Source organism: Mustela lutreola, chromosome 6 (genome assembly GCF_030435805.1).
Source record: "Mustela lutreola isolate mMusLut2 chromosome 6, mMusLut2.pri, whole genome shotgun sequence".
NCBI lineage: Eukaryota > Metazoa > Chordata > Mammalia > Carnivora > Mustelidae > Mustela > Mustela lutreola.
In genome coordinates, this window is record NC_081295.1 from 84,888,422 (window position 1) to 84,913,630 (window position 25,209).

The window sequence follows — 25,209 nt, forward strand, 5'->3', positions numbered from 1 at the left end:
AATAGCGACTTTGCCCTGAGAGAGTTTATTGCTTGGATGGGGAAGACAGTTTTATACAGTGAAACGATCTGAGAGAGCCATTCAGGCTGTACAGTAAGTGCCAAGACATGTATTATTTAGTACTGTCCTAGAACAGTAGTTCCCCAAGTCAGAGATGGTAGTCCAGTCCAGCCTTAACTGCTAGATTAGGAAGTTTTAAATGGTTCCTTGGCTGCTGTGATTTGAAGAACAGCAGGAAGACACCTCTTCCCCCAAATCTCTCTTCTATCCAGGTATCAGTGCCTGGAGTCCAGATTAGGCACAAATTCTTTTCTTTCTTTTTTTTTTTTTAAGATTTTTTTTTTTTAAGATTTTATTTTATTTATTTGACAGAGAGAGATCACAAGTAGGCAGAGAGGCAGAGAGAGAAAGGAGGAAGCAGGCTCCCCGCTGAGCAGAGAGCCCGATGCGGGACTCAATCCCAGGACCCTGAGATCATGACCTGAGCCGAAGGCAGCAGCTTAACCCACTGAGCCACCCAGGCGCCCCTTTTTTTAAGATTTAATTTATTTATTTTAGAAAAAGAGACTGAGAGCCCATTGGAGAGAGGGCAGAAGAAGAGAATCTGAAGCAGACTCCCTGCTGAGTGCAGACTTGACATGGGGCTCTATCCCACTTCACAGGACTCAATTCCACAATCCCAAGATCATAACATGAGCCAAAACTGACAGCTCGATGCTCAACCAACTGAGCTACCCAGGCACCTCTCAGCACACATTCTTTTAGCTTGAACATTGACCTTTCCCTGCCTGGCTTTTTCCAAAAGCATTTACCTTTGGGAAGCTTAACAAATGAAGATATTTACACCTAAATATTAGTAGCTATTCCCTATTTTGTATTGGGTTTGGGCTTTTGTAAGTATTACTTAATCTGAGCCCTGCAAGTGTCCCACACTCACACACAGCCCTATAAAGTACTTAGTCAGTTGTGAACATTCTTTCATATTCAGTTGATGTGGCCTAATTCATTACTTCTGAATAGCTTGATAGCACTGGGAGTGGAAATAGGAGTTGGGGGCAAAAAGAATTAAAGCCCCTGTAGCAAAAGTAAGAGGAATTGTAAAGTGTTCCTACATGTATTTTAAACCTTTGGATAATTTTGTGTCGAGCCACCTCTGTGGGGAGAGACACATCCAAACCAAAGTGAATGATAAAGACATAGTAGGAAGACTGGCTTGCCTGGGGTGCAGTTTAAGAGACCTGCCAGGCTTGGGTGTCTGCAGGGTTGGTTTTAGGAAGTAGTTGGAGCATAGCCTGCAGTGTGTATGAAGAGAGGTCTGAATTAAGACAAGAGATGAAGTCTAACTTATTTTAGTGGGCCCGAAACCATAGCACAAGGTGGTGTGCACAAGATTTAGGAGGTGTACTTATATGATTTAGTTATAGCAGCAGAATCAGTTTCCTGCCTTTCCAGTACCCCTCAAAGTCTCCTATTTCCCAGATAAAAGAATAAAACAACGTTCTTCTCATTTCACTGGTGGGAATACAGCAGTAAATTGTCTGTCTGAATGGGTGTACTCAAACTTCCTTTTTCCCCCCCAAAGAGGCCTTTCGTTTGCCTTTTTTTGTTTTTGTTTTTGTTTAAGTAATCTCTGCTCCCAAAGTAGGGCTCAAACTCAGGACCCTGATATCAAGAGCTGCTTGCTCCACCAACTGAGCCAGCCAGCCACCCCTGTCCTTAAACTTCTTGAACCAATCCAGAGAGTTTGGGGGAAAAACAAATTAGGTAGAGATGTATTGTGAATTATCTAGGTCTTACAGGTATCTAGGTCTTTGGGAAGAACCATATTATTCTTGTTTTTCTCTTTTTCTTTTTTTGTATTTGGTTTTCATGAAGCTTTTTCGCCCTAAGGTCTTGGAAAAGGGAAAGGATGGTTCTAGAGTATTTGCTGGCCATCTGGGAAAGAATAGGAATCATGCCCAGGAGAAATGAGCTAGCAACCAAGATGGGTAAGAACAATGGCTTGCAAAACCGTTGTAAATAGGAACAGCCCCCAACACTTGCATAGGTGGTTTGTTGGCACTCAGTTCCCATGGGAAATTTACTTTTATGTGCAAATAATGCTGAAATATCTGGATAAGCACACCACAGACTCTAACCTTGGTGTACCTAGGTAAATTGTAGGACCAGACTATAAAGGGAACGACAAAAAAGAGTGGTTCCTTACTTCCCTGGATTCAGAGTCTGTAGGAGACTATTTCAGAAAAAGGCACTCATCTCCCTTTTCTGCAATACTTTATCCAGACAGCTCTCAATGGCAACCTGGCTGTCTCCTCTCAAGTATTAAAATGGCCTGTGGAGTACTTCCTTTATTAGAAATAAAGCTACCAGGGTACCTGGGTGACTCAGTTGGTTAGGCAGGTGAGTCTTGATTTCAGCTCAGGGTCATGAGATCAAGCCCCATTATAGGCTCCATGCTCAGCGGTCTTTCAAATTAAAAAAAAAGAAAGAAAGAAAGAAAGCTACCTACATGGAAATTCTTAACTGTTCCAGGATGACAGATAAACCCTTAAACATTTCATCTCTAAAAAATTTTATAAATAAATAAGTGATTTTAAGTGGGCTCCATGCCTCTCCTGGGGCTTGACCTCATGACCCTGAGATCAAGAGGTGTATGTTCTACTGGCTGAGCCAGCCAGGTGCCCCTAAACATTCCTTTTTTTTTTAAGATTTTATTTATTTGACAGAGAGACCACAAGTAGGCAGTGAGGCAGGCAGAGAGATGGGGGGGGAAGCAGGCTCCCTGCTGACCAGAGAGCCCGATGCTGGGCTTAATCCTAGGACCCTGAGATCATGACCTGAGTGGAAGGCAGAGGCTTCACCACTGAGCCACCCAGGCGCCCCTAAACATTTCATTTTTATCCTTTATTTTTTAAAATATTGTATTTATTTATTAGAGAGAGACACAGTGAGAAAGGGAGCACAAGCAGGGGGGGCAGCAGGCAGAGGGAGAGGGAGAGGCAGGCTCCCTGCTGAGCAGGGAGCCAGATGTGGGGCTCAGTCCCAGCACCCGGGGATCGTGCCCTGAGCTGAAGGCAGATGCTGAACGACTGAGCCACCCAGGCTCCATATGTATCTCTTAAATAAATAAATAAGTAAATAAATAAATAAATAGACTTATCCTTTAAATTTATATATATGTAATTAAATATCCTTTAAATATATAATATAGATATATTCAGGAGAAGTTAGATAGTAAATGGCATTTCTGGCAAACTGTTCAAAGAACTGAAGAACTGGGATGCCTGGGTGGCTCAGTTTGTTGAGCAGCTGCCCTTGGCTTGGGTCGTGATCCCAGGGTCCTGGGATTGAGTCCCACATCTGGCTCCTGGCTCAGCAGGGAGCCTGCTTCTCCCTCCCACTCTTCCTGCTGCTCTGCCTGCTTTTACTCTCCCTCTATTAAATGAATAAATAAAATCTTAAAAAAAAAAAAAAGAACTGAAGAACTTAAGTCAAATTGTAAGAGTTCCTGGCTGCTGCACTATAGTTTCCAGTGATAACCCAGTTTCCAACTTCTGACCTGAAAAGTGCTCATCCTTGAATCTGGGAGGACTCTCAGAAGCTCTTTATTCCTTTATTCACTCACACATATTTACTAAGCACTGTCCCAGGTACAGAAATACAGTGGTACACAAGATAGATAAGGTCCCTGCTTATGAAATTTATGTTTTAGTAAGGGGTAGGGAGTAGGTAAAGGAAACAAGATAATTTTGGATTGTGGTAAGTGCATACTAACAAAATGAAGGAATGCAGTGGTGGGGGAGGGAGCAGGCAACAACTTTAGGGTAATCAGGGTAGGCCCTTGAGGTGTTGAAACTTGAAAGATGAGAAGGCATCCCTACAGATGTCTCAGAAGAGTGTTCTAAGTAGAGGGGACTGGAGGAAGGACCTTCAGGTAGTGGTGTTTCTGACTGTAATATGAGATAAGACTAAAGAGCCGTAGGGGTTGGGACATTCAGGCCTTACAGGCTATGGAAGGAAGTTTGGATCATTAATGTAGTTTGGAAAGAAGGGAAATGGTCTGTTTTAAAGATTTTGCATTACCACTCCAGCTGCTGTGTGGAGAATGAAGTTGGTCGGAGTAAGGGAATGCAGGGCAAGAGTAAAAACAGCTGGAGGAGGTCAGGTTGTTTGGACTAAGGTATTGGCCATAGAGATAGAGAGAAGTGAACAGGTTTGGGTTATATTTGAATTACAACCAGTAGAATTTGCTGATGATTTGAATGTGAGGAGGTGGGACAGAAAAATCAAAGATGGCTCCTGGGTTTTGGGCTAAGCAGTTGCTAGTGTCAGTTACTGTGATGGCAGTTTTAGGGGAAGCATTGACTGGGGGCAAGGAGAGTCATGATGGTCTTTGAGGAACTGAGGAGGACTGGCATGATTCTGAAAGATTTTCAAAAAGAACAAAATGGGTAACTTTTAGAAAACCACAGGCCATTTGGCTTACTGTTCTTAGCTAAGGTTGTGGTATGGGTCATTATAGAGGTGGCTTGTACACCAAAAAGAAGCAGCAGGGGATTCTAAGATCTAAATCTCAGGGGAATTTCATTTTCTTCCTTGACAGGGTTATTATAAACTAGACTGGTCCATCAGAAAAGTGTGACAGATAAGAACTGAGGCTTCTTTGCAACCTTTTTCCAAGGCTCTCATGCTGTTCTCATGGATAAGATAGAAAATATGGACTTGATCCAAAGACTTTTGGTTGAATTACAACTGGTTAAAAGTGTACCCAGATAGTGTAGTGGAATGTTTACTAGGCTTCCCTGGGAGCTTTGCCTTTGGCTACCTCCTGTTTCAATCTTTATATCTGTGTCTTAAATGAATGTTTAGAAGGCCTCATATCAATATGGTGGATGAGTCAAAGCTGGAAGGGATATTGAGTATGTCTGATGGCAGATTAAAAATTCAGAAAGGTCTTGACAAGCTCATGCGATAGGCTGAACTAACAAGATGAAATTTAATAGGAATCAATGTAAGGTCCTGCACTCGAATCCAAATGTACCAACTAGTCAAGTATAGGACAGAAGAGACATGACTTAGCATAGCAATTCTTGGAGGAAGGTTAGACCAAGAAATTTAATCATTCCTAAGCCTGAGGATACATTGGCAGCATGATAGATCTGCTGTGAAAGCTAATGCAATTTATATGCCCCAGTGATGATATCTAGAACTGGGAAAGTGATGCTTGAATTTGACTGTGTTATAAAAATTATTTTTTTAAAATGTGATATCTAGGAATAAAAATAAACCAGGAGCCCCTTAACAGATGTATTAAGCTAGCAAAGGGATGCGAACCTATGTCATGGGAGTTAAGTTTGAAGTAACTGGGAACATAGGGCCAAGAAAAGAGAAGACTAGGTGGACACTATATAGCTGTCAAGTGGAAGGGGTATTGGAGATTTTTTCATGGTGTTCAGGGGAGAGCCAGAACCAACGGATGGAATTTATAGGAAGAAAGATGCCAAATCAAGGCCATTGAAAAACTGGAAGGACTGTCTTGTATAGAGGCTGTAGTTCTTGGCAGCATTTAAGACTAGTTGATGGGGTATGTGGAAAGGATTCCTCCATCTCATGATGAAAACTCAGGGTCGTCCCAATCCTGACATTCCATGACTAACTTCACTCAGCTGTCTCTTCTTGTCAGAACTTCTTGCCTTTTTCTACCTGGTGGCTCCTGTGGTATCAGAAGGAGATAGCTGATACGCAGTATGGGTTTTATGAGGGTCTGGTTTCATAAGTCGGGATGTGTGAATATTGCTTCTTTTTTTTTTTTTTTTTTTAAGATTTTACTTATTTATTTGACAGACAGAGATTACAAGTAGACAGAGAGGCAGTCAGAGAGAGGAAGGGAAGCAGGCTCCCTGCTGAGCAGAGAGCCCGATGTGGGGCTGGATCCCAGGACCCTGGGATCATGACCTCAGCTGAAGGCAGAGGCTTTAACCCACTGAGCCACCCAGGTGCCCCTGAGTATTGCTTCTTGACAAGATTGTAAAGGACCTCCCTTTCAGCAAAATGACTGATTGTCTCTTACGTTGTTGTCTTCCTAGGTGACGATAGGGCGAGGATTTGGTGTCACATACCAGCTGGTATCAAAAATCTGCCCTCTGATGATTTCCCGAAACCACTGTGTTTTGAAGCAGAATGTCGAGGGCCAGTGGACAATTATGGACAATAAGGTACAGGAATCTACAGATGCCTAATGACTTTTACTAAATTTTTGTTTATTTTTAAATCACCTTTTTTTTTTTTTGCATAGGTAATACAGAATATAAAATTAAAAGGTTCAAAAGTAAGTCTTCTCCCCTAGCCACCCAGTTGTCTTCCCCACAACCATTTCTGTATGCTGCTGCCAGAGATTAGGTTATACCAAAATAATTTCTAATGACATGAACAAAAGTTCATTGCTTTGAAGGAAACTCTTGAATTGGGGCAGTAGGTCCTGCTCCAGAAACTAGACTAAGTTACTGGAGGAATTGGCCTTTGTGAGTCACAGGTACAGAGACCTTGGGAAAAATCTGATGCATATTCTGGAGTACGCATATAGTTTAGAGCACTGGGAGGAGGAAGGAGCTGAGCTGACTGCACTTAGCTCCTTCCATTCCTAGTACCTTTCTATCAGAGCAAAACTCCCACCCCCTCTTAAGTCCATTTTATATATTCATGTCTTGAGGAAGACTTCCTTTGAATATAGGACTTTCCTGCTTTAAACAGATTTGAAAAGCACTGGTCTGGTGTGAATACTAAGGGAAGTGAAATAGTGTGTAAAGCCCAGCAATTAGGAAGCACCTAAAGTGCAGATACACAAGCACACCCATGGGTACTGTGGAAATAGAGACTGTGTGCTGAGAGAAATTTGAATGTTGACAGCTAAGTCATTAGGAAGTAGGAAATGTCTTCAGACACCATCTTACTCTGCTCTGGTGGGAAGGGTTGTACAGGTTTCTGTTAGAAGGAAAGGTAGTAAACGGTCTGAGACCAGTTCTGAGGTGTGTGTGGTGGGTGGGTACAGGGGTTACCCTTACACCGCCAAACAACGCTTGAGGCTCCAGCTGAGTGTCCTGCTATTCATCTTCTGGTAGCGTCGGATTCCACAGGTTAGCACCTATGCTTCTGACTAACAGCTGTAGATTAGAGGCTCCAGGTATGCCAGTCACAAGTCCAAGTTGTTTACTTGTACTTCTAACCAACTGGAAACAGTTGGTTCTAATGACCTCCTCCCCCTTTGGATTTGATTAATTAGCTAGAGTGGCTCACAGAACTCAGGGAGACATTTGTTTATGTTTACCAGTTTATTATGAAAGGCTAGGAACAAAGGATACAGATGAACATCCAGGCAGAAGAGATGTGTAGAGCAAGGTATTTGGGAAAGGGCATAGAGCTTTCATGTCCTGTCTGGGTGTGCCATTCCCTCAATACCTCCATGTAGTCACCAATCCAGAAGCTCTCTGAACCCATCCTTTTGGGTTTCTATGGAGGCTCTATTACATAGCACAGAGTTGATTAAATCTTTGGGCATTGGTGATCAATTCAATGTCCAGCCCCTCTCTCCTCCCAGAAGGTTGAGGGGTGGGACTGAAGTTTCAACCTTCTAATGATAGGTTTGCTTCCCTTAGCAAATAGACCCTACCATTAACACCTGGGGCTGGACCAGGGTTGCCTCATTAACATACTAACAGACAACTTTCTGTCTCACTACTTAGGAAATTCTAAGAGTTTTTAGTAGCTCTGTGCTAGAAACTGGGATAAAGACCAAATATGTATTTCTTATTATAATTCACAATATCACAGGTACCCCGCAGGCCTGCCTCATTTTGCATTCTTAAAACTGCTAGATTTAAGCTGTTGAGAAACTACCTTCCTGACTAGGATGAAGTTAAGTTGGCACTATGTTGAAGGAGAGGGTCTGAGTGCTAAGTAAATTGGTTTGGCACTCTTGGCAAGTCATTAGGAGTAGAATGGGAATCTGTGTGTTGTAAAGAGGGCCTCAGAGATGATCAAGTTTAACCTCTTCTGGGAACAGAGGAATCAGAGACCCAGAGAGAGAAATTGACTTGCCCAGGCCTTCTGACTGGTTGAGTGAGTGCATGAGCCAGGGCTCCAACTCAAATAAGTCTCTGCTATGTCCTATTGTCAAACACCTATGAAGTACATTAATTTGCTCTATAGTTTTGCCCTGCTTTTGGAAAGTTCACATTACCTATCCTACATTTTGCTTTTACAAAAGACCTGCATTGGTGCCTGTATTTGCTAATGAAAAGAAATCAGAAGAGGATTTTCATTTTTACAAAAAAAAACAAAAAAAAAAAGGCAAAAATAGTATTTACCATTTGTTTTGCAGTGAGCTGTGATAGAGGCAGCACACACCAGAGCCTTGAGAGTGGCCCTGCTAAGCTCTTTCCCAGGGAACTACAGTCAGCATCTCAGCGTCAAGGTGCCATAGCTTTGAACTGTGTCCGTGAGCATCTGTACTTTAATCTCGATTTATTTTGTGCATCCATTAGCAGGTGATGTCCTAAGGTAGCAGAAAAGCCTATGAGAGGTTATATTTTGAGTTTGGGAACAATAAAAAATTTTCCATATAAGTTAATGATAATTGCTTTGCTTTACACCATTGGGTTATGAAGAAAGGAGACATGGGAACACTCTACTTTTGAACATCAGGGGAAACCTGTACCAGTTGTAGGATTAAGAAAAAATTAATGATGCATATCTAAGTCATAGATGCCAGGTTTTAACGGCCCTGCAATAGCTTATATCAGATCACCTTAGGAAAAGGTGCTTTCCTTATCAGAATTGGCTGTCTGAGAAATGGGGTTGTAGTATTAGAAAGGTGAGTTCTCTCATGCTTCTGTCCTTGTTATATGCAGTATGGATGTGTTCCATTTATGGGATAGTGGATTTTGAGAGGTTGGGAAGCCACCAGCTGACTGATTTTAGTGTTCCTTGAACATCAGCCTCAGGGACACAGAGACAGCCCACTCCAGCCACAGATCATGACTGCTTCTGGGCTGCTTTCCAGCATTTGCCATGTACCTTTTCTTCTAGGGCTGTTGTTACCATGAGACTCCTCTTTTAGGGTTCAGACAGATAATGCAGAGCAGAGGCAGGCTCCTGATTCTTCCAAGTCTTTGTTGGCTTAAGCCTCTTAGCTTTGATTCCATTTGTGAGGTAACTGATTTTTAAGAGAAGCTGTGACTCGAGTGTTTGATGGAGCAACTGTTCTTACAGGTAAAAGCACCCCGCCGCCCCTGCCTTTTTTTTTCCTTAACAGATGCTCCTTTACTTGTGACTTCTTTCTGGCATGATGCCTTGGTAGTCCTCTTCTTCTGATGAAGGATTTGAATTTCAGGTGCAGGACATTATTGTTATGGTCATATTTGAAGTCACTTGCCAAGTCTTTTCAAGAGGTAGAGATTTCTAGTAATTCAAAACTCAGAACTACATTCTCTCTTCATTAAGTGCTATCTCTTATATGCTGGAATGGCCAGAAAGTGAAAGCTTAAGTACAGATCCAAAAATTGCAACAAATGCAATTTTAGTTTAAATTGGCTTAAAAAAAATAAACCTTGGAGGACTGCTGACTCTGCACACACAGAATGTTGTAGTTGTGTACATTTCAGTTGAAAAGCTCTTCAGATAGCTCATCTTATATATTAATATCAAGCTCTTTCAGAAAATTGGTTGTTTCAGAGTCAGTCTGAAATGCCTGGGTGGGTTTGCTTGCCTTCAGTCCTCTAGACTTAGGCGTGCTGTTTGAACGTTTCTCATTCTTCTCCTCCTCTCATGTTGTTGTTCGTCTGCTCCCTGGTGATTCCTACCTTCATGCTTCTAAAGGCTCTGGCATTTAATGTCTCTGGTGAATTTGATTGTCTGTGAACAAACCTTCTTGCTTGGGACTGTTCAGCTTCTGGTCTTCCAGCAGCTAGAACAGTGGCTCTCAAACCCATTTCCAGTTTTTGGGCTTACCTAGGGTTCTTTTAAAAAAATTCTGCTTTATCACATTAAAATTAAGAACTTCCATTCATCAAAAGACACCATTCAGAGTGGGAAGGCAGACTCAGAGTGGAAGAAGAAATTTGCTACACACATAACCAGTGAAGCATTTATGTTTGAATAGTACAGAACTCCAAATCAATAAGAAAAAAAGATAACCCAGTTTTAAAAATGGGCAAGAGTCAGGCACTTTACAAAAGATTATATCCAAATGCTCAATATCCTTGAGAAGTTGTTCAACCTCATTAGTGATCAGGGAAATGCAAATTAAAACCACAATGGAATACGATTATATACCCGCCAGAGTGGCTAAAATTAAATACCAACAGTCACAGGCATTAGCAAGGATAGAGGGCAGATAGTCTTTTGGTAGAAGTATAAATTGGTACAACAATTTTTGAAAATTATTTGGCATTATTTATTACAGTTGCACATATATATACACCTTCTGACAATATTTTCACTACCAAGGAAACAACCCAGGTATTCATCAAGAGTGGATACAGTTTTACAGTGAAACATTAGAATGTGAATGAACTCCTGTATCCAGTGGCATGGATTAATTTCACAAACAAGATTGAGTGAAAGAAGACAAACACTAAAGAATATGTATTATATGATGCCATTTATATAATTGTCCAGACTAGGCAAAATTAATGTGTGATGTTAAGCCAGACTAGTAGTCCCCCTATGGGGGGGGGGGGGCTTAGTGACTAGAGGGAAGCAGGCCTTAAGGGGTGGAGGGGTGGTCTGGATGCTGAGAATGTGGAATTTTTTTTAAACCTTGTAGTTAGACGGAGATGTTCACTTTGTGATTATTCATCTAATTGTACATTTATGATTTGTACACTTTTACGTTTGTATATTATGCTTTAGTATAGAATTTCTAATACTGGGACGCCTGAGTGGCTCAGTTGGTTAAATGTCTGCCTTCAGCTCAGGTCATGATCTCAGGGTCCTGGGATCGAGCTCTGTGTTGGGCTCCCTGCTCAGCAGCGATTCTGCTTCTCCCTTCCCTACCTGCTTATGTGCTCTCTCTCGCTATTTCTGTCTCTCTCTCTCAGATAAATAAATAAAATCTTAAAAAAAAAAAAAAAAAAGAAAGGCTTGAACACAGTTTGATTTATTTAAATCAGTGCATTTAAGATCATATCCTGGGCAGTACTCAATTGTTCTTGTACAGTCATGGTATTTTCAACCTTTTCTATGTGGCCTTATGAACAGACCTGACTCAGGGCTGTGGTCCAAAGTATACCACTAGGTGTCACCAAGGAGTGGTGAACGGATAAACAGAGGGATTCAAGGGTACAATAGGATGGTAAAATATCGAGAGTTTATTTTCTGAGTATAAAGGGCTCTGAAAGGAGACAGGTTACTGCAGAGGATCTAGTAGACGGTTTGCAATATGTCTTGAAAGTCTGCCCCAATTTTTTAGGGGTTCCTTATTTGCTCCAGACTTAGGCTGCTTCTGTAACCTTCTTTTATTTAACCTTCTCTTTGTCTTTGAGATTTTTCTTAAATATCTGTACCTTGGCAGTAGGTGGCCTCCTGTGTCTTATTCCTTTCCCTGAGGACTTTTTCATGTGTATAATCTGTAATCGACTGTTATGCTATAGAACTGTTCTCAAACAGGTTCTTTTGGCTTCCCTCCCCCTTCTTTTATCCCCCCCACCTCCCGCCTGTGTTGTTTCAGAAGTCAGCAGAACTGATCACTCTCATAATTTCTCAGGCTGAATATGAATAGAGAGGTTAGGAGAAGGTTGGCCAAGTAAGCCAGGTTAGGCCCAAGGCAGTGAGTTAATGTCAGTCTTTCCGCATGTATCTTGTTCATTTTTCTCTTCCTCTCTCCCATCCAGCCACATAATATAAAAAATAAGGGCGTAATACCAATTCAGAGCTGAGATCCAGTCTCTAGTCTTAGTTCTCTGTGCCTTGTGGTCAAGCCTCCATCCCTCATATTTGGGTTGACCAGGTATCTTTTCTAGCTGTGAGGAGGTAGCTGTAGCTACAACTTGAACATAGTCTTAGTCCAAGTTCACATGTGACCTTCATCTCTGGCCTGTCTCCCAAAGACAAGTTCTTCAAATGGGTTAAAATGCCCACTTGTCTTTTCCTTTCCTCCCTTCCTCCCTTCCAAATTTATTTATTTAAGTAATCTCTACCCCCAATGTGGGGCTCAAACTCATAACCCTGAGATCGTGAGTCTCATGCTTTTCAGAACAAGCCAGCCTGGAGCGCCCCCCCGCCCCCCGCCACTTGTCTTTTTAAACTTTAAATCCTGCATTTGTTTCAAGTCTGTTTTAGAACCTGTCATCTCTATTTAGCATCTCTTCTGTAGCCCAGCTCTACATGGTAGTCCTTTGCATTTATAGGCTATGCTGTGTAATCCCACATTTACTTATGTGTGCTCTCGTGTTTTCTTTTCCATAGTCAGCTGCTAAAAGTTGTTTTCATATCTTCTACTTTTGCACTGGGTATATTTACCTTGCAGGATGGTGAGCACGGAATTGAAATGACTGTTGATAAGTCGATTGCGCCAGAACATAATAATAGTAGTGAACACTTACATAATGCTTACCATGTGCCAGGCACTTTTCTAAGTACATTACATATGTCATCTCATTAAATCTACACAAACTCCATGAGGGAGGTCTATTATTATCCTCCAACTTATAGATGTGGTAACTGGGGTGTGGAGAGGTTAAGAAAGTTACCCAGAGTCACACAGCTATTAAGTGATGAAGCCAGATTACAAGTCTAGGCAGTGTGACTCCAGGGTCCATGCTCTCAACTCCTACACTGTGCTTTAATTTAAATAATTAAAGTAAATATTTACCAAGCATTTGTTATACGTGAGTCACTGTGCTCAGTGTCTTACATGTATTATTTCATTTATTCCTCACAGAGCAGTATGAGTTAGGAATTAAACTATCCCTGTTTTGCAGACAAACCGGAACATGGAGGTTAAGTAAATCACTGAAGGCCAGGCAACTTATAAAGCCAAGGTACATTTGGGCTGTGAACTCAAGTCTGTCTGGGCCAGAGCACCAGCTCTTAGCCACTGTGCTGTGTTCCCCAGTGGACCCCTGGTGCTGTTAATTGGGTTAGATCCCACCTGTAGTTTGACCCCAGTACGAGGTACCGATACATTCTTTTTAGGTTTATATGTACTGGAAGGTGCTTTGCTCATTCACCAATGTGTTGTAGGGGCCACATTCAGAGACATAAGTAAAGTGCTTGTGTGACTTTCCTGGCTAAACCTACTTTTTGAACCTCATTGTTAGATGCTGCTTCCTTTGCTAATAGCCATTTTTCCAGTCTTGGGCCATCGCCCCCACTTTAGGTCAATAGGAACTATTCAGTTGCGATTTCTTTTAATGCTGCTGCATTTATTTGAGTAATTCATTGGCCAGTAATAAGGTGATTCCTGCCTGTTGTACGAGCAGTTCTCTATGGAGACATGAATGTGAAATGTAGGTAAAAAGCCAAAGCTGTTTGAAGAATGCTGCTTCTAAGGGTGATGGTTTATGAACCTTTCCTATTTGTTCTCAAGGGTTTACCTTCTGAAAAGGCAGAAGGTTTTACAGCAGCAGGAGAGAAATTCCGTGAAGAGGAGGAAAATCATGAAGCTTACTTCGTCTTTCTTTCCCTTTCTCCAGAGTCTGAATGGTGTTTGGCTGAACAGAGAACGTTTAGAACCTTTAAAGGTCTATTCTATCCATAAGGGAGACCACATCCAGCTCGGAGTACCTCTGGAGAATAAGGAGAATGCAGAGTATGAATATGAAGTTACTGAAGAAGACCGGGAGAGGATGTATCCTTGTCTTGCCCCAAAGAATGACCAGATGACAGGAAAAAATAGGGGATTGAGAACTAAAAGGAAATTCAGTTTGGATGAATTAGAGGGTCCTGGAGCTGAAGGCACCTCAAATTTGAAATCCAAAATAAGTAAAGTGTCTTGCGAACCTGGTCAACCAGTGAAGTCTCATGGGAAAGGTGAAGTGGCCAGTCAACCCGCTGAATATTTGGATCCTAAGTTGACTTCTGTTGAGCCAAGTGAGAAGACCACAGAGGCTCATGTTTACCCTGGTTCTGCAAAAGTCATAGAGCTTCATCATAAGAAGCAGAAAGCCTCAAACCCTTCAGTATCTCAGAGCAGCTTGGAGCTGTTCAAGGTGACCATGTCCAGGATTCTGAAGCTGAAAACACAAATGCAGGAAAAACAGGTAGCTGTCCTGAAGGTGAAAAAGCAAACCCAAAAGGGGAACTCAAAGAAAATTGTGAAAATGGAGCAGGAGCTACAGGACTTACAGTCCCAGCTGTGTGCAGAGCAGGCCCAGCAACAGGCCAGAGTGGAGCAGTTAGAGAAGACTTTCCAGGAAGAGGAACAGCATCTCCAGGTACCACACAGGAGGAAAGGACCTGCCCGTGCTCCTCAGGGATGGGCAGGCTCTTGGTGAGCCTCTGGCCATAGCTCTCTGTTTCTGAGTCAGGGACCACGTCCTGAGTGCCAGGGACAGGAGATGGAATGGGAACTAAGGACTCTGAGATGGGAAAAGGGGTTGGAGTGAAATGTTATGGCTTCAGTGTGATGGTCAAGAGCCAGAGCTTGGGTGCCGTGTTGGGGTAAGGTGGCTGGCAGAGCCATCCAGGACATAACTGATCTCAGGATATAAAGCTGAGACCCCTGATAACTGAGGCAAGTTCAGAGAGAGGTTGGATGAAGTTCAGGGTGCCACAGAACCACAGTGCACTTCAGGTCATTATGAATTATTTTTCTTTGCTTTTCAAAGCCAACCATATAGCCCCAAGACAGCGATGGGTCGGGCATACCCAGTTGTACCTGGCAACTTACTAGCTCTGATGGTTAGTTAACGCTGTAGCTAACCTAGGAAGCTAGAAAGGCAGAAAATGTTTTTGTTTCTATCCTGAGCAGGGGACAGGTATACTATGACTCAGTTGCTGAGCTGAGTGATAAGCCACCTTCCCCAGTGCCTTTAGGGGCAAGGTAGAATAATGACTGTCTTAGCTGTGTCAGAGTAAGACCAAATGTGTCCCCATCCCTGAGTCATTTGCTTAGATTGCAAGCTCTTGCACAAAGCTCCTAGGCTAGAGCTGATCCTGGTCCCTGCTCAAAATGTCAGTTCCTGTCTGGCAAGAAACACACATTTACTCCCACCTACTTGTTCAGGTAATACTGAATGTCAAGAATTCCCCATTGTTGACTTAGAAATATAAAGGACCAATCAGGATTGAAGTGGATAAGCTTTTCTGTTTTGTTTACTTTGCTCAGGACAAGGAACAACCAGTAGTGTTGGCTTATTTCTGAACAATTTATAAGTTTCCTCCTAATCTCTGCTGTCTCCTTGAACTGGTAGCATGAGCGAAGGCCATGGATTAAACAGGTCTTTCTGAGGGTATGCAGTACTTGCTTATGTGTACTTTTTTGCTTCCCTTACCAGCCTGGACTAGTTTTTGAAGTCAGTAAAGGGAGTTCGTCTTTACATATTTAGTGTATGACACCTTCACCAGAGCAGAACCCTCTTTAAAAGCTAGTATGTTCGGGAACAAGAGTTATTATTAATTAATATTTGTGACTGCTTTGATCATTCTTCAGGTGTCGGTATAAAATTTTTTTCTGTATCAAAATAGTAAAGGGAGAAAGGACTGGCTTAGAGAATTTCTAGGGTATTTGAGGGTCATATATAAATAGCTCATGGTGAAATATATCTAGTCCTTTGTTTATGAGCTGCATTTCCCTCTCCCACCAACTCCTAAGGATTTATTCTACTCCTACTACTTGTTCAGAAACTCATTTAACTGTAGCTGCTTCACACAGATTTTTATATTTATTTATTTATTTATTTATTTATTTTTGGAGCACTTACATTGCTTGGTGTACGATACTTGGACTTCAGGTGTTTATAAAGATGCTTAATAAATGGTTTTTGCCATTAATAAATCTTGTTGATGAGATAAGATATACACATAAAATAATCAGGACAGTTTTAAGTCAATATATATTTAAATTAGAGAATAATTTCCAGTTAGCATATTAAATGGGTAGGTAATTCTTAAAGTAAAGAGGGAAGGGTGCAGAGGTCTTGTACAAGGTGCTGGACATAGGGAAACAATGATGTGGAAGGCATCCACATCAGAAGGGGCCAATGGAGAAAACAGAGCATAATTTGCAGCAAGGAGGCGAAACAGTTTATGGGGTAGAAGTGGTGGAGACTCACACCAAGAGACAGGGCAGCCAGAATAGAGGGAAGAAGCGTGGCAGAACTTGTTAGTGTCAACCTAGGGGTTCATATCTGAGTTTAGATATTTGGTGGCTTCGAAGCTCTCAGTTTACGTCTTTCTGGGATTCACGGTGTTAGCCTGCCAAGGAGACTCAGTATTACCCTGGGGGTTCTCTCCAGAGCAACCTGAGTAGTAGCTTGAAGGTGACAGCTCTGAGGTGTGCGGTCTATGGGTAGTTCACACTGCTCAAAGCCCCTACTGCCAACTGCTGGAAGTAAAACGGGAGATTCTCCACCTGCTCCCTGCCCCCTATTGTTTCCAGATGTTCACAGAAGCCAGACTGCTCTGCTTATTGCTAGATTTTGTTTCTTTTATCCTCCTCCCTGTAGGGAAGCCTTCCATTTTGTTTTTGGCTTTGCAGGGTTTGGAGAAGGAGCAAGGAGAAGAGGACCTGAAGCAACAACTGGCCCAGGCTCTGCAGGAGGTAACTCGTCTCTTGCCACTGTACTGAGATTATAGTGGGCTGGGGCTTCCCATGGCCACTGGCTGCCTCCTCTGCTTAGCACACACCTCCAGAGCATCTCCAGTGTGCAGACAGAGCAGCTACTCACACCGTCAGGTCGGAGATTTGGCCTCATAGACATGCCAGACCTCAGCATGAAAACTTACATCTTAATCTGAGCAGATGTTGCTCTAGTGAAGATGGGACGGAGCCTCTAGCAATTAGGAGGCTCTGAGGGGGAAGTGGCTGCACTTCCAGAAAGGTGAGGGCAGCAGAGGGGAATTTCAAGCTATGACTTTGCCGCCAGGGCCTGCAAGGGCCTTTATTACCTCCCTGTTCCTGAGCTGAAGCCATCCAGAAACCATTCAAGAATGTTCCAATTAAGCGTTTTAGGTCAGGTTGAGAGAGGAGTTTAACAGTCAGGAAAACATAGCGATTTACTGAAAGGGCAAGGCTCACAGGAATAAAATTCCCCTCAAAGATTGCCAGTAATTTATTTCATGTAACTTGACTATCACCTAATAATTTTTTTAGAAGCTCTTTTGCATCTTTTAAACCTGCTTTACCTTCTGTCCTTTATGTTTTTATGATCAGTAGTTTGATGCAAGTTTTGTCGAAGATTAGTGGGATAGTTCAAATCTCCTTGAGAATAGTGAGCAACTGCATTAGAATTTGTTTAGGAGAATTTATCCTTATGTTCTTTTATTGCATATCTGACTCCCAACTTTCTTAGAGAGCTAACAGCCTTGTATTATTGTTAAGCTTTGAGGGAATGCCTGCCTTGATTTCCCTAAGGGTGTGCAAATAGCCTTGAAAAGAATTGGGTGAAAATTCAGTCTTTTGGGAATTTTATTTTCTAAGGTTGTTTATTTTCTAAGGTGGGAAATTTAGTAATGCCTCATTTAGGCATTATTAAATTGTATTGTGATATTGTTTTGATATTGACTGAGTAAGGAAATGAGTAAGGTTCTGCCACTTGGAAATCCCCAAGGGATCTTTGACCACCTTGTACCCACAACTCCTCACCCTCTCCTGAGAGATAGGAAAACATTTAGCATGAGGTACTTGGCTTGTTTCTATTCATTAGACTAAAATGGGATACTTTGAGGTCATGGTTTATAACAGCATGCCTAGAGACATACCACTCTCTCAACTGAAGCAGTGGTTGTTTTGGTCCACCCTGTGAGTCCCTCTGTAGTAATTCTTTTTTATGTATTAGGCAGTTACAAAAACTTGCATTTACATAGAGCTTTAAAAATTTTCCCAAATGCTTTCATACCTGTTATTTTCTTTTTCTTCACACTGATATAGGAGGGGTACCTGTTGTCCCATTTTAGGCACATACATGTAATCAGTGGTCAAGATGACTACCCGGGCCTTCCGATATAACTGCTTTTTGTGGGAAGACCACACATTTTAAAGTTTGTTTCTTGAGTAATATCTTTTCAGAAATACTTAGCTTTTCCATCTTTTTTTTTCTTTAAAGAAACAGATTTTTTTTTAAAGATTTAATTTATTTATTTGACAGACAGAGATGAGTAGGCAAAGATACAGGCAGAGAGAGAGTGGGAAGCAGGCTCCCTGCTGAGCAGAGAGCCCAATGTGGGGCTCGATCCCTGGACCCTGGGATCATGACCTGAGCCAAAGGCAGAGGCTTTAACTCACTGAGCCACCCAGGCGTCCCTCCACGTTTTAAAAGAAAGGATTTGAGAGAGGAGAATTAAAGTGCAAGCTATATGTAAGCATGAGGGTGCTCAGAAATTTTCATAGAGGTAGAATCTCTTGACATTCAGTGTAGGCAGTTAGTCACAGTGATTGAGCTGTTAGCTCTTAAGTGTGCCAGCTTCCAGAAGACACGGACAGGGTTCAGCCAGCACTGCCTTACAAGCACGTAGTATGTGATTTGTAGAATAAATAGGTTAAAGGGCTTTTTTATTTTCAACGAAAATGATAATCTAGAAATTCCAGTTCTCTCTCATTCTTGAAAGCCCCTCCCAGTGCTGGATAGCCTCTGATTACTTTATCAGCTCTTGAACACTGGTTCTCAGAATCACTTGGGTGGCTTTTTTAAAAAAATGCACATTCCTGGGCCCCCAGCCAAACCTACAGAATCAGACTCTCTGGAAGGCAGTTTAAATTCTTTAGTTGATTTGGATGGCCATTGAGGTTGGGTTACTCCCAGAGGGATTAATGGATTTGAAGACCTCCCTCCCTACCTGCCCCCTTCCCTGAAGAAGACCAGCAGGTAAGTGGGCTGTCCTGAAGGAACAAAGGCATTCTTAAAATTGCTAATCCATTGATACCTTGAACCAAAGCTACTGATGGAGAGAGCAGGCTCATGTGTGGCTAAAAGGAAAGTTGCAGTGTAAGCTCATCTTGATCGTGTATCTGCTGTGTTTCTGCAGCATCGGGCTCTAATGGAAGAACTAAATCGCAGCAAGAAGGACTTTGAAGCAATCATTCAAGCCAAGAACAAAGAATTGGAACAGACCAAGGTACTAGAAAGAAGATGAAGGTTTAGAATTTGGTTAGTACGTGCAACTCAGCATTTTCAACAGTGCAAGGTTGCTCTGGTGAATGAAGAGAGAGATTATGGTGGTTCCTTGCCTCAGGGGAAATAATCCGTAAAATTATTCAGGCCTGTGGAAGGGTCTGCCTGATGTTTTTTTCCTTCCCTCATTTAGAAGCGAAACACTGGGAATGAGACTCATTCTGCAGTCTCGTCCTTTGGCTGTGGTGGTAGATGCTCCTTCAGAATGTTTCGTTGACACAGGCTAAGGGGTGATACAGTCAAGAAACAGTTCGTCCTGATGCCTGTAGGTCATTATTTCCCACATCACATCAGTGGGATTCTTAAATTAGGGGGTTTTGTTTGTTTGTTTGTTTTTATAAGATTTTCTTTGTTTATTTGACAGAGATCACAAGTAGGCAGAGAAGCAGGCAGAGAGAAAAGGGGAAGCAGGCTCCCTGCCAAGCAGAGCGCCTGATGTGGAGCTCAATCTCAGGACCCTGGGATCATGACCCGAGCCAAAGGCAGAGGCTTTAACCCACTGAGCCAACCAGGCGCCCCTAAATTAGGGGTTCTAAACTCAGGTGCTCACCAGGGAAGACTGAAAGTAGAAGTGAGTGAAGTGACCTATGTGCAGGCTCCGCAGTAGGGAGTTGTGAGGACAGAGGCACACCAGCAAGGGGCACTCTCCACCCTTCTTGCCCACCTCTGTCCCCAAGAGGCAGCTCTTCTCTGCTGCAGCCAGTTGTTGCCATCCAGAAACGCAGGCCCACTGTTGTCAGAGCTTCTGACTTCACAAAAGATGGAAATCCAAATGTTTATGTGAATTGTTTCAATTTTAAATATTAGCAACAAATTCAAGGCTTTTTTGTTGTATTTTTTAATACCATGAGGGCCAAACTAAACAAATCTGCCCCCTAGATCCAGTCCACAGGCCAGCAGTTTGGAGCCTTTGACCTGAACTTAATGTCTGAGGTTTACTGCATCTCTCAGCCCACCACCCTTCCCCACAGACAGACCTGGAGCAGAGTACGGAAAAGAGGAGACTAAACTTTCATTTGGTTTGAGATCCTTATCCTCTGTTTAAATCACATGGTACCTTCTTTCATAACTTCCAAAAACCACATCTTTTAAACCTAGCAATTTTTAAGTTTTCAGGGAACTTGACTAGTTAAAATGAGTCTAGATCCTTCTCTGCCCTAGGCAGTGTAACAGTCTTTGCTTTGATTAGAAGTGACAGTAAAAGATGAAAGACTAATCAGTTACTCAGATATACCCTAAATGGCCTTACCTTTCTCTTCAGGGGCTCTTGACACTTCCAGCTTAGGGGATAAGGAGCTGACTTAAATAAATGTTTGCTTTAAGAGAACATACCTAGGATCCTTCCCAAAAAGTGTGTCCACAGCGGGGTCTGACCTCTTGGTGAAAACAGAAGGAAATTGGACTGCAGACCTTTGTAGGAGGAGGGGTGACAAGCATCATAAAGCTTGGATCCCGAAGATCCAGGAAGAGGCCCTCTTTCAGCCTCTTGCGTCCATGGAGTATAAGTATTATCCTCATTTTGTAGAAGAGGCAGCTGCAAGGAACACAGGGGACCTTATAAACTAATTTAGGCTTCCTGCCTCTATGGACTGTTTTTCATGTCTGTTTTTGTGTCCAATGAATTCTTGGATGCTTGGGATGATTTTATATCACCCCTAAACTGCTGTTAGTTATAGGATACTTAATGCCTCATTCTAATCTTGGGTGGTCAGTGGGGTCAGTATGCTATCTTCTGTTAGTTCTGGGAAAGGAGACAGAACCTACAATGCAAATACACAAAAAGTGGAGAGAGGAAAGAAAGGCAGACAGTGCCCTTTATTAGAGAGCAGTAGTGAGAAACCGTAACTCCCAGGGAAAGGGTTTCATTCTCCTATTGCTGCACCAGGTTGAATATTTTACTTGGATTCCCAAATCCTATTCCAGATAGTTAACACTCCTCCCTGTCCTGTTGTGCATTCTTGTTGGTTCCCCCAAGTGACAGGTGGGGTTGGGGTTGTGTGTCTTTGCAGGAAGAGAAGGAGAAGGTGCAGGCACAGAAGGAAGAAGTGCTTAGCCACGTGAATGACGTGCTAGAGAATGAGCTCCAGTGTATTATTTGCTCCGAATACTTCATTGAGGTAATGACAAGCAGTGGCTCGTGTCTTCTTGTTCCTCTCAACCCTGAACAGAGCCTCAGCTGCACAGGTTCTGCTACAGGGAAACATTCTGAAGAGATTTTTATTCTAGGAATCTATTGTAGTTATTTGACCTGAAAGTGACCTCGAGAGGTGGCCATATCTCGTTTGTTTTTTGTGGTCTTCTTTACCTTTACTGATCTTTTTATTTCGTCCGTTGTTGAGTGTTTATTTGGTACAATCGCTATTTTTAGCTGCAATAAAGCCTTTATTTCTTTGTTGTTGGAAGAAAATGGGGCCACATGGCATTAGATTTTTGAAGTATCCGAGTAAAGCTGCTCAACAAAGCTTCTCTTTACTCTGAATGGGTGCAGAGCTGAGAGTGGGTGGGTAGTGCAGCCTTCAACAGGGTGGTAAATGTCACTGACATGTGGTCACTTTGGGAATTCAGCAGCCAAGTGGAACATATTTCAGGGATACTCTGAGGCTCCCTATGAAAACAAAAACATCTAGGTTTCCATTTGTTATTATGTCGTATTTTTGCATTGACTTTATTTGTCACAAATTCTATCATTTGTGACCAGTTCATCTTACACCACTCATCTTAAAGTCAAGTTGTTAAAGGACAGTGCTTTCCAGACTTCTTTAGAAAGGAGAGTGTAGGCACACGCTCCTTCCTTCTCTCTGGTAGTCTATAGGGAGGGTGAGCGTATTAGCCTCCTGGGAAGGGTGGGTCTGTTTCTTTTGCTTGGATCCAGTTTGACTTGGGGTCATCGTTTCCACCATAGTTTCTAGTCATTTGATTGCCTACTTTGGAGAGACTCAGTGTGGCTTTGACAGGGCTCTTCTAGAGGAAGGCAAGGGAAGGGGCGTTGGGCTGGGTGATGAGTTACCCCACCCGGGACATCTGCACAGACGTAGAAGAGACAAACAACCTGACCCGTCCCTTGTTTACCATAGACTGCCTGACCTTTTCACAGTCACCTCGTAAAGTCAGTGTTGAAAAGAGGTTTTATGTTAATCAGACAGGTTTTGAAGCCTGTTTGCGAGGATTTATCTCATATAGTTAACAAAATATCTCCTAGTTGGCTTTCTGTGCTAGATTTGGCATTTGAAAAATGCGTGATTTCTGGTTATTTTCTATCCTAAAAGCAGGAATGAAGACTTTAGAGCCTCAGAAAAACTTGTATTTTAAGAGATGTATATAAACAAGTGTAATGAAGAGGACGGTTTATATTTTCAGAAGTGAAAAGGGCCCTGGCAGAAATCTGACCATTGGAGTGACTTGGAGGAGTTCCTCAGCTTTAGACTCCCTTCTGCTTTTCCTCCTCTCACAGACTTATTTACTTAAGGGTTCATTTTCAGTCACTGTCCGTGAACCCATTACATTTTTTCCATTTTTTTAGTTTCTTTTTCCCCCCAGCCTTTTTAATTGTCTTTATACGTATGTTTTCTTTTTGTTTCTCTCTCTCTCTCTTTTTTTTTAAGATTTTATTTATTTATTTGACAGACAGAGACTACAAGTAGGTAGAGAGGCAGGCAGAGAGAGAGGAGGAGGTAGGCTCCCCACCGAGCAGAGAGCCCAATACAGGGCTCCATGTGGGGCTCGATCCCAGGACCCTGGGATCATAACCTGAGCTGAAGGCAGAGGCTTTAACCCACTGAGCCACCTAGGCACCCTGTCTTTTTTGTTTCTTTTGAGTATAGATGATGCTCCTACTGTTCTATATACTGAGTATTCAGAATGTGCTCCCCATTGTCTATTAAAATTGAAGCTCTGATTCACCATCAGCAGGTTATACATCTGTTTTCCATGAGAGAATTAGTGATGTATGTAGACCAAACATTCACACGCGTTCTAGTCCTACTTGTGTCCAGTGACGTTTGTTTTCAAGGTAGCTAAGCCGCATTAGCAGTGTCATCTGAGTTGGTGGAACAAGACAGACCAATCAGCCTATATCTATGAACTTACCTTTGAGAAAGAAGCTGAACAATCTGACTTAAAATTTCCCATCCTCAAGAACAAGTCTAATACCATCTGTAAGCCCTCTAGATGGAATTAGGGTTAAATTTCCATTTGGCCTTGGAAATGAACGCCTGTGCTAGATTTGTGATCACAACAGCCCTGGAAAAGTAAGCATGATGGTTCTGATGTGTGTGTTTGCATTCCCTTTATAGGCTGTCACCTTGAACTGTGCCCACAGTTTCTGCTCTTACTGTATCAATGAGTGGATGAAGCGGAAGGTAGAATGCCCCATTTGTCGGAAGGACATCAAGTCCAAAACCCACTCCCTGGTTCTGGATAATTGCATTAATAAGATGGTAGATAATCTGAGCTCAGAAGTGAAAGAACGACGAATTGTCCTCATTAGGGAACGAAAAGGTAAGTGGGTATGAATAAGAAGGTGAGTTCCCTCAACAGAAGACTGACAAACTTAAGCAGGTTTTTTTGGTTTGGGAAGAGTGATAAATGATTCTTAAGCTAAAGAAGAGGAGGGAGAAATGGGAAAAAAGAGAGTTAAAGGTAATGAACATTGTAGAAAGAGTTGAGGGAGAATGGACTTGCCTATTTGAGTAGTAAGAAAGGGGGAGACTTAATTGTATGTACCTTGGTTATGGGTGTGGATGGAAAACACAAGGTCAGAAGGCTTATTGTACTGATCACTAGATGGTGCTGTTGTCCAAGACAGTTCAGTTGCTGTCTAAGTGTTGGCAAAAATTTTGGATTGGGTACACAGTTATCAACAGGAGATGAACAAGTCAGATTGGCAAATTGGAGAATGCTTGGTGAGAATACATGTTTTATAGCTTAATTACACAAATTGGATATGATGTCAGATTAGATAAATTTAATCTTTGGGAATTCTAATATGTTTACCAGCTCGTTTCCCAGTTGGAGAGAATTTGGATAAAGAGATTGGGGAAATGGGTGGGTGAATTCCCCTAATGAGCCATACTTCCTTGGTGAATATCCACTTATTCAACTAAGTGATCCCATCTCCCTTGGAGCTTGCTGTGTTGTGGGTTGCAGAGCCCCTCCACCTGAGACTTAAATGTTTTTGTGGCAAAAGATGCACCCTGGGGCAAGGCACAAGGAAGCTAATGGAGAGGAAAAAGGATTGGTTATTAGCCAGGGGTGAGAGCTCACAGAAGCAGGGTGGATCCAGTCTCTCTAATAATCCAGCACAGCACTACCTTGTGGGAGAGCATCAGAGCCAAGGTGCTGTGATGTCAGTCGGCTGCACATAAAGGCCAAGCAGAGAAGAAGACCCAGAAGCTCACTGCCCTTACAGGAGCTCCCCACCACCACCCGGCCATTGGTAACCCAGACTCATATGTGTCTCTGAATGTACCTGTCTCTAAGTCCAGAGAAACTTAAGCCCTAAAAGCCATGCTGCTAAGAGCAGGATCTGTCTGCTACTTCCTTCCTGCTAGCCCTTCAGTGGATGTCAGCCACTTTGAGTAAGGCCAGGAATCTGCCACTAAAATACAGGCATTTGTTCTGTGACCCTGGCACTTGGCTGGTCAGCCAAAGCCGAGGCAGCAAGCCTATGCAGAGCCAGGTGAAGTAGCTGCTGAGCGGGAAGTGGCCTTGAGCCTCTTCTACCAAGGAAGGCATTCTGACCTGTGGAAGGCTGGGACAGCCCTCAGGTGGTTCTTTGGAACCCAAGTGTTTTCCATTGACAGCTATGTGCTCATAGATTTTGTCAGTTTGGGCCCTCCCAGATCTTTTACCTCACAGGAGCCATTAGATTCTGGAAGAATCC

At 42.5% G+C, this 25,209-nt stretch overlaps 1 protein-coding gene across 15 annotated transcripts in view; it reads left to right on the plus strand.

The window, feature by feature from the left end:
• CMTR1 (cap methyltransferase 1) overlaps positions 1-25,209 on the plus strand; it is a 149,486-nt gene that overhangs the window by 1,354 nt on the left and 122,923 nt on the right. For 9 of the 15 annotated variants that reach the window (XR_009354683.1, XR_009354684.1, XR_009354685.1 and 6 more), the window contains exons 2-7: positions 6,087-6,215; positions 13,692-14,432; positions 16,697-16,759; positions 19,183-19,272; positions 21,338-21,445; positions 23,621-23,825. Coding sequence is in view for 12 of the 15 variants with exons in the window: in XM_059177813.1 (XP_059033796.1) it covers positions 6,087-6,215; positions 13,692-14,432; positions 16,697-16,759; positions 19,183-19,272; positions 21,338-21,445; positions 23,621-23,825 (1,336 nt within the window). In the remaining 3 variants the exon portion in view is untranslated. The remainder of the gene's footprint in view (positions 1-6,086; positions 6,216-13,691; positions 14,433-16,696; positions 16,760-19,182; positions 19,273-21,337; positions 21,446-23,620; positions 23,826-25,209) is intronic. The other 6 variants (XM_059177818.1, XM_059177815.1, XM_059177814.1 and 3 more) reach the window with 6 other exon arrangements.